This window comes from Halyomorpha halys, unplaced genomic scaffold (assembly GCF_000696795.3).
Source record: "Halyomorpha halys isolate HHAL.00 unplaced genomic scaffold, Hhal_1.1 Scaffold263.1, whole genome shotgun sequence".
In the NCBI taxonomy this organism is placed as follows: domain Eukaryota; kingdom Metazoa; phylum Arthropoda; class Insecta; order Hemiptera; family Pentatomidae; genus Halyomorpha; species Halyomorpha halys.
The window spans coordinates 701676-712337 of NW_027105032.1; the positions used below are offsets into that span (position 1 = coordinate 701676).

The following is a 10662-nucleotide window of genomic DNA, read 5'->3' on the forward strand; positions in this document are numbered from 1 at the left end:
TAGCTACTAGACTGTAGCTAAAGTAGAAAATACTTAATCAAAAAACGACAATATCATTCTGGCAAAGAAAGGCAGGATCCTACTGCTTCCATATTCTAAAGAAAAATCTATAATAAAATGAGTTCAGTGAGATAATGGAACCTAAAATACTTTCAAGTAATGTCATTATAAAATTAATTAAGGAAGAAATATAGAATTATGGATAAACATCAAAATATGAAAACGACTGATAAGATTATTGATCAAGATGGGGTAAGAGCCCCCAAACTTTAACTGAGAAATTAAATATATATATATAATAATAATAATAATAATAATAAAAGAAAGAATTTTCACTGAAATACCCAATGCAGCAATAAAAAAAACCTTCAAGAGGAAAAAAAATATTAAAAGTTGAAAACAATAATTTGCCTTCATTGTACCATATTTTCTCTGATTTTTATTATTTTTTTTTAAATATTTATTTACTGCTATTTACAACTGTACATTATAATACATTTAGTAAATCTGATCTAAGTTAAATTGGAGTGTGACAGGCGTGTAGAGAAACTACTCATTGGAAGCACTCTAATGACATTTTACATTAGCTGGTCTCGTGGCCATCTTCTTTTCAGGCTCCTTGGAGGATTGTCAAGTATGGAAGAGGATGCAAGGTTAGAAACTAGGGGGTTTGAGTAGTTAGAGAGTTTATAATGGAAGGAGTGATATCTGGTTTGGGCTAGATCGGTTACATAGGGAACATTAAGGCCTTTTCTCTGATTTTGAACTTGATTAAACCGAACACAAATATTGAAAAAAGTTTAATAATTTGTTTTTTCATTTTCGTGCTTCCCTACAATCTGTAAGCTCTGATGAAACCCTGCAACGTGGAGCGAAAAGCTGGTTCAAATTAAATAGTTTTATGACTATTTGAGTTTTTTTTCTTTGACCCTTCCTTTCATTACTACACACGGTCAATCATCGGTCTTCTTAAAAAATTTTAAGTATCTGGGGATCTAGTTAAGATTAGAAACTAAATATGTTATACATATAGGTGCAATATAACATACCACATCTAATATTTACCTAACAAAACGCAACTTTAGCAATACATTTGTTTGTGCTGCACCAAAATACTACTCCCATCTCAGCAGATCTTAAAAAGCTGGCAGTACGTTCTTGAAGGAATTGTTAAATAGCATATTGGATTAACATCCAATAAATTGTACAAGTTATCTGATATAAATAAAAGAAAACCTATAATTTTTTTTTTTTTTTTTTTATGGCTATTTTTTTATTTATCGATAAATATAACAATCTGCCACATAGTTGTTGGGCAATAAGTAATAACTAATTACATTAATACTAAAATAAAATAAAATACATACAAACAGAAGGATAAAGAAAATAAACATAATTCAACTATGTACATGAAAAAATAAATAAAATAATCACCAGTCGCATTTACACTCTTATTTACAATATTTACACTATCGACTTGAGGATCCCTGAGCCCACTCTATTCCTCACGTATGAGAGGAAGAGCAGAGCTCTTTGAGATCCCAGCGCATCCCTCTCGCCGCATCACTAGTAATGAGCCAGTGGAGGCTGAGCAAGTGCGCTAAAGCCGCGCTCAACTTGAGTGGAGCATCTGACCACCAACAGAACTCCAATTGTCCATTTTTATTTTAAAACAAGTCTCTTGGCCACTGCCGTTTCAACCTTCGAGGTAGATTGTAGGGATGGGTTGAACTAGATAAGGATTGAACCAAAGGATTAGGATGATTAAAAAGATGTATATGGAATTTTGAGAATATGGTTGGTATGAGGTGAAGGATAAAAGGGATATGAAGGTTATAGTGTTCGGTTGGAAACGGATATATCAATAGGATCCATTGACTACAACTCTAAGGATTTTGGATTGAAAGGATTGGATACGTTTGATGTTCGATGGTTTAGCTGTTCCACAAAGTTCAAGTCCGTAGGTCCAGATAGGTCTGGGTATAGTCTTATAAATTAGAAGTTTGTTTTCTAATGAGAGGTGAGAGGTCCTGTCCAACAATCGGTATGGCTGAATCCTCTGTTGAGTTCTTGTCTTTTAAATCTAGTACGTTGGTTCCAGGTTAGTCTTTTGCCTAAGAAGAATCCAAGATATCGCACTTACTGGTTCTAAAATCAAAATTTACTTTTGCTTGATGATTCATACATTAAAATGTTTCCGCACAAAACAAATATCATTGCGCCGAAAAAAATGAGAATTCCCCGAACTCAAACAAGACCAATTACCGGACCTCTGCCAAACATTAAATTCATCACAGAAAACTAACCTCAACCTTTATAATTTAGGTAATAAAAACATAATAAGGATATTACATAATTATATTATGTTATATTAAAAAAATCTATATAACATAGAACTATAGAATAGTAGTTATTGGTACCACAAACAAAAAGTGCTTGTCTTTGAGATAATTCAGAAAAACTTCTTTAACCGGACATCCATTTATAATGGAAATTCCAATCAAAGACAATTTCATAAAGATCCCAGCCAATAAGAATCAAATATCGCTGTAGGGTATCGATACTTCGGTTACACTATAGTATCGGAAAGAATTTTGATACTTAGTACGTGGAATTGCAACATCCCTTACCCACAATGATCCTCGGAATTCGACTTTACAATCCACCAATTTTATATATATTTTTTAGGCTCGATATGGCGTTTCCGAAACATTTTTTTATATAATAACCATTGTTAATAATCTTTAAATTTTTTTTTTAAATTATAAATTGTAAATTTTTTTAACTATTGAAATACGTATGTACCTGGTACATGATCTGTATATTAATTATATTGTTTCTTTCTTGTTTCGATACAACTTCTCTGAACACGGACATAAAGTAACCAGTCAATCAACTATGCTTATTTTACTCTGACTTTTAAATATTATTTTGCTATATGTAAACTATATGTAATATAGCACTGTAACCAACGGTTAATTTAATTAAAATATACCTTCAAATTTGTGATATTTTATAAGATTTGTATTCCTTCATTTTTAATTGGTTTATTTTCTATATTTATTGTTCTGATTTTCGTTTAAACTTGTAAATATGTATATCAACAGTAATGATAACGTTTAGTTAATTATTTTTAGATTACTTTTTTTGATTCTTTTTCACTTTATTTCATTACAAGTTATGAATTATAACCATATTATATATGGTTTTATTTTATTTATTCTCTTTTTATTTTATATATTCTGTTAATTATTGTTGTTATTTTTCTTTTCCAATTCATTATTTTAATTATATTTTATGGTGATTTATAATTTCATTTTTATTTTGATAATTGGTAACGAAGAGTAAAGTGAAGGTTCCAGGATGATACTGACAGTATGTTTACCGCGCATGAGCAGATAGATAGTTGATAGTACTTACCAACTATCAAACAAATTCTGATAGTAGCTACAAATGTTTACACGTTAACTTTCTCTAAGGCTTACTGTCACTATCACCTGCACCATGGAATCCTCACTTTAGTTGCATTGGAATTCACTTTCAAGGTTTGTCACTTTCTCGTTGAAAGATTGACAAATCCAAACTTGTGTTGTAACTAACAAGCGATTATAATATCCTTAATAAATCAATCAACGATTGAGTAATCATTTTCACTAGCGACTAATCGATTAAATTTGAATAAGTAATTAATAACCCAGAAATGTCAACAAGTTGGCAGTTGATTATTATTACTAAAAAGTTAAAAGAAAGTTATTATGCCCCTAATTCAAGGCGAGACCAGAGGTGGCACATCTCATTTCAACAGCCAGGTAAAGACAGATCATGTAAAAATATCACACCACTCTAATCTTCCTATGATAACCTAATAATAGTTTTTAACTCTTTTTTTATACTCATTGATTAATTAAAATATAGTAACAATATTAATAATTAAAATTAAAGAAAATAATTTTCTCATTGTTATTAGAAACGTTAGTTGGATGGACTGGATATAGTAAAGTATGGATATAGAAGGCATAAACATTTTATCTTTTCACTATTGATGTGATGAACAGAATAGTTACCTAAAACATTTTAACAATTTAATCTTGTAAACTAGTAACGAACCTTTCTAATCCAATCTTGGAATAATGTTGAAATTTCAAGGAAAGAATTATTATAATTCTTGCCACTCACTTTTTTTTCCTAGGTACGTTCTCATTGATCACAGGGACAGCAACTCCACGCCGAACAATAGTGAAAATAAATATATATGCTTTCATTTTTCTAAGCCTCTAATATTATACTGAATGAGTTAAAAATTTTTATAAATAAAATAAAACAATATTTTGTTAGAAATTATCTCCCGAAAACAGCAGGATGCAAGTTTAAAAAAATTTTTCTTAATAAAATATTAAAACATTGCAACTTCGTATGTCTGCACAATTTCATTTTGAGAATTGAAATTTTCTTTAACTATTTTTGAAGAAGGGATTATTTTAAATTAAATGATAAGTGGCAGTTAAGTTCTCTATGGATAGAAATATCGAATTCGACCTAAAACCATTTGTATATAATGAAAATAGAGCTCTTTGTTTAATTTATTCTATTCGTTTTAATTAATTAGAGTTTGTTTAATTCTAGTCGCCGATGTGTTCTCTGATCCCTGGTGTTGCTTCTAAATAGTTGTGTAAACAAACCTAATTTCTCTAACAATCAGAGACGGGGTCCCTGAAACAGTATTAGGGGGGAAGCGAGGGGAAAACTTTATAAGACTCTATATTACATTCAGTTCCCTTATAATTTTCACCTAAAGCCAATAAATAAATGCACGAATCCTACTATTTTACGTGGAATCGGTGACACTTTTATCACTGATCAAAAAAATATTTTAAGACATTTAAGTTAATTGTACTGGCTCAAGTGGGATTCGAAACTGAACACACAGGTTTTAATATTGCTGTATATAAAAATTATTTTTAAAAATGTACCGCTGATATAACCAGAGCAATATTTTTTTTAATAATGTCACTCAATATTATAATCATATTTAAATTGATAATTGACAAAGAGCTAAAAATTAAAATTTTTAACCCGATTTAATTGAAATTTAAATTTCGACCCGAAGTAGACGCCGTGAAGAAGTAGTAATCACCTGACTCAGAATAGGAGATACCCGACTGACACACATCCATCTCATAACAGGAGAGGCACCTCCAAAATGTTCAAAATGTAATACCAATCTGACCGTCAAACACATTTTTGAAGAATGTCGTCACTACACATCAACTCTGCAGCAGTTAGGGTTACCAACAAATGTCCCAATGGCGTTGAGAAACGACGAATCTGTAATTGTAAAAGTCATTAAATTCATCCATCAGACTAACTTAATAACTAGCCTTTAATTATTATAATTATCCATTTGGCTTTCCTTATTTTTAAAATTAGAACAGTCAGTTATCTGCTTTTGACCATCCTTTCCAATATCGTAACGATTATTAAACAAATTATAATTGCCACAAATTTAATTATAATTGGTGCGGATCAGTACACCATACCAAAGCTATGAATAAAACAACTAGGCATTACCAAAGCCTACAGCCACCGGACGTTGATGACCAGGCTGTTAAACGCCCTTTCAAAACTAACAAACAAACAAAAATTAAAATAACGATAATATAAAAGATAAATTAAAATAAAGGAAAACTAAGGATAAAGATAAGATAATAAAGATAAAGTAAACTAACGATAAAGAAAAACTAATTATAAAGATAAGATAATAAAGATAAACTAACGATAAAGAAAAACTACTAATAAAGACAACGACAGGATAATAAAAATAATTTAAACATATTGAAACAAATAAAAATGGTCCTGTACGAGATACAAGAGACCTATTGTTTAACTACTTATCGTTTAAGTACTCCCATTATCTTTGTCTAGAAAATTAAATCATCATAATTGAATCATTGAATAACAAAAAAAAAATTATTCTTAGACTGTTAAACTTTTACATCACTATAAAAGTCATTGATTATAAAAATGAGCATACTTTCTAAAATAAATATTTTTTAAAAATATATATTTTTACGGTTATATAAAAATTCTAAATCTAAATGGTTTGAAAATTTGTCCATAATAAATGTTTGAAATATTTGCTGTTTTTTTTTCAAAATGTTCTATGTCGCATAGGAAGATTTAAAGCTACCGAAATTAACGATTTTTCCTTTTTACATAATTTTTTTTTTAATTAAATTTTTGGCGCCTAGAAAGTATACATTTTTCTCACGGTTATTATATACCAATCGATTTTTCAATTTCTTAAAAATGTGATTTTATATTCACAAAATAATATGAAAACTTTTTTCACAAAAAACTAAAGACATCAAAGATCAACAAAAATGTTTTTTTAAGGAAAAAGTACATCATGCTTGTTCTTCGGATTGTTAGAAATTCTTAAATCCCATCTTTCAAAAAAATTACAAATTTTTCAGCTTGATCTATATTGAGATTTTTTTTTCTCCCGTTATTCATTGTTCATATGATCGTTCATAACTCTTCTGTATTTTGTACTAATTCTAAGTTACTACAACCGTTGGAAAGCTGGATGTCTTCTCATTTAACCTATATTAACACCACTTACACTTAATATCCTTATAAGGGTGAAATAGTTCCAAATAAAGAAAAACTTCTTATTTAATATCTTCGGTTCCAACTTGATACATATGATTTATGGCATTTGGTGTGATTCATAGAACCCTAAACCACTTCGAAGTTTCGTGTAGATAGGTTAATTTGTGTTTAAGTTATTGCTATTTTATTTATATTTTTCAAAATAAATCAGAAGCGCATCATGTAAGGTAAACATTCAAACAAAACAATATTATTATTCTTGTTTTCGAAAATATTCCTTATCGCACTGGCATGGGTGTACCCAACGGGGGCAGGAGGCAGCTATTGCCCCAGGGAATGAAAAAAAAATTAATTAAATAAAAGTTAAATTTTTTTTAAAGCCAATATTAATTGTAAGAATTTCTAAAACACTGCGACAATTATAAACAATTGTCTTAAAATTTTGATTTCATAAGCCTATTCCGTGATCATATGCCACAATCTGATTGACTATGGTCAAAACATTTATGTTCACAGGAATGTTTTTATATTAAAACACTATTCATGAGAATCCATTTTTAATAGCTCTATAGCAATATTATCAGTATTTTTTAACAAATTTAGATTCAGAGACTGATATTATAACCAAGATTTTGATTGTAGTTTTTAATTGAAAAGGAAAAACGAGTAAAATTGTGATAAATACAACTTACTTCTTAACAGTAAGCAATGAACTAGAATTGCACACAATTATTAAGAATTAACTTCCTAAATAAAAGAAAGAAAACTATTGTGTATATTTTATTTTAAATAATTATTGAATGTTATTGTTTTCATCAAAATGAAACTAAAACCACTTACCTCAATCTAATTAACACCCTTCAGACAAGTCTGTGATCTTCATATGAATTTTGTAGTAAACTTTAAAAATAGCTAAAACGACTTCTACAATATTATAATTGTAGACACTGTGGATTTTTTCCCAACCTTTGAATTGGCTCGTGTTAGCCCAACAATAGTGCCAACATTTTTTTTTTCTTCTTTATTCAAAAAACAGAATTTACAAAAGCAATACATCAATTAAAAAAGTACAAATGAAAAAAGTTAAAACTATAAACTAATTTTATGATTACAACAAAACTTATTAAAGTTTTGTTGTAATCATAAAATTAGCTGAAAACTGAAAATGTCCCATCGGTCTTTCAAAGTAAGCCTTGTAGTACAATAATGATTTTATATATATTCAAAATAAAGTTATATGCAATAAACAAAACTAAAATCCATCAAAATTATATATTTTTTTATAAAATAAATAAATGGTAGGTACAAGTTCACAAAACAAGCGCCAATGGCGGGAAATTCAAAATCTAATTACCATTATTATTGCTACTTCAGTTAACAGCAACCATTATTCATTCATATACATAATTTGTATTTATTTGTTTTCTTCATTTAGTAACCATGAAAAGGCGGAATTTAATTTATTTCTTATTCTTACATAAGTTCTGTTCCAAGGAACACTTTTGATTGTCAGATGTATTTGCATATAGTTTTTTTTTATTTCAGTACCACTAATAAGTCAGACATTTGTGACCACCAGCACAAACGTATAGTATTTTAGTAGTATATTATTGTGAGAACAATTTTAATTATTTTTTTCTTAATATATATCTCTAACTAGGATTCAAAAATATGTTTTAATATTCCTAAAAGTTGTATAATTCCAAATCTATTTTTAAAAACACTGTATTATAACAGAATCATTGCAATTTCTAAAATCTGGAGGAGGGAAAGGGGTTAGAGAGAGGAAAATTATTAATAGAGAACTTATTAGTTTTATCCATTGATGAATCCTGAACTTGACAGCCATGAACTTGTGTAGAATTTATCCTTCCAAAAATTAAATTACATATTTCAGTTTAATTTTAATGCATAATTCAGACATCTACAATTTTATAACTACAAGTAATAACTGAATTTTACATGTTCAAATCTATTTATTATGGAGTAAATAATCAGGTCTCAAGTCATGTTTCATGTTTTTATTGTATATACTAATGTTTCAGTCCAATCTCGTTAGACATCACCAGGGCTAAAATTTATGTCTTGTATTTATGTTTCAATTCTAGCCCTGATCATGACCATATACAATAAAAACACACAAAAAAAAAACCAGTTTAGATTATTTAGTCCATGATATACACTTCACTCAACAAACTGCCCTGCCATCAACTGAATCTATTTCATTTTTAAACCTACTTATATCCATAACCAATTGAATTACCAAATATTTACTAATAAAGCTTGAAAATCATATGATACTATATTATAGACTTTTTTTTGGCTGGAATTTAGTTTCAAAACCAATAAGTTTAAAAACTTACTGTAAAAACAACCCTTAAACTTTGACTATTTTAAAATCAAAACACTTTTAAGAATACTCAGGTCATTAATTAAAATTTTATTTTTATTATTATAAACATAGATACAATAAAATTAAAAACACTTATAATTACATAAAAAGAATATGTTGTTGACAAAAAATATTCAAAATTTGATTACAAATTAATTAATTAGTCTACATCCTAAAATTGCAACATGTATAACTGTATATTATACATTAATTATACAAAAATTAAATAAATTATAACAGTATATTATAAATTAAATAATTTATTACAACAGCTTAATAATCATAAATAAACTGCAAACTCATTGAAGAGCAATTAAATTCCATCTAGTCACCAATAATTGAGCACATGCATTTCATTTATGTTCAAATTTTATTGTTACCGATATGCTATTTTACAAAAAAAAATTAAATAATTAAATGGTATTGAAATTCTATCAGTCATTAGCAATGTAGTAATATTTCGCAATCTAGGAAAAACCTTCACTAAATAAAAAATAACAACTTAGAAAACTTTAAAAGCACAATTTCCTTGATTTCATTCATGAATATATTTAGTGAAAGAATCTACTTACCCAGGAAGAGAACAAAGGCAGAAAACATGAAATACCACAGCAGGAGAGTAAAAATATAAGGATATAGAAACAATCTAAGAAATATTTAATAAAATTGTTTATTTAAATACAAACATATCATAGTATCACATTGTGATTAAAAGATCTATATATAAATATATATATTCATTATCATACAACACATATTCCAATGTGTTAATAAAATTCATACATTTTGGTAGATTTGGTCAACAATAAAACTACAAATACTCAACAAAATTAATTTAAGTACAATACTAAGTAAAAAAAAAAAAAATCGAGTTCAAAGATCTAATACCGATGTCACGATATTTTAAGAGGAAAAAAAATCACTATCCTTATATTTAGCAAATTCTTCTTTGGCTAATTCGGCTTCAGCAACTGCGATGTCTTGTTGGATCTCAGCAATTAGCTCATCAACAGATGAAAAATTCTTTTCAGGTCGCAGGTAGCCCAGGACACAAACCTTCATTGTAGCACCATAAAAATCTTGTTCAAACTTATGAATGATGTGAGTTTCCATTGTCTTCTCAGTATTTTTATAAAATGGATTCCAGCCTACACTCATCACCATTTTATACACAGGTCCAGAGTTTACTTTGGCCCATCCAAAGTAAATACCTATAGTTCAAAATCATTAGTTGCTATTGCAAAATAAAACTGAAAAATCAATAAATAACAATAATAATAAATACCAGTTTCTAAATCGTCCGGTAAATTCTTGACTACATCTGAAGGAAAGTTTGCTGTGGGAATCCCCAATTCTTTAGATCCCCTTCCAAAACCATTAATTACCGTACCACTTACAAAGTACGGAAGGATATGCTTGATCATTTTAATTACGGTTTTAATAACTGATAAGAAACTACTAACTTAATTCGGCACAAAAATCATAACTAGTAAACAACCCTTGAGAACAACTACTTAAAACTAAAACTGTCCACTCCTCTCTATCCTCGACTAAGAACGATTCAAAACTGTCAGGAATGAAGTAACAGCGCTTCATGGTTAAGTAAACCTCTCATTAACCTTCCTGATTACGTAATCGATTTTTGAATCGATATATTT

General features: G+C 28.5%; 1 protein-coding gene across 1 annotated transcript; it reads right to left on the minus strand.

Annotated features, from left to right (window-relative positions):
- Positions 1-9037: 9037 nt before the first annotated feature.
- Positions 9038-10602, minus strand: Rfk (Riboflavin kinase). Its single transcript, XM_014420204.3, has 2 exons — positions 10290-10602; positions 9038-10215 (listed from the first exon to the last, which is right to left on the minus strand). Exons 1-2 carry the CDS (start codon positions 10426-10428, stop codon positions 9908-9910), a joined length of 447 nt encoding a protein of 148 aa, XP_014275690.1. The 5' UTR covers positions 10429-10602; the 3' UTR covers positions 9038-9907.
- Between the last annotated feature and the right edge of the window lie 60 nt (positions 10603-10662).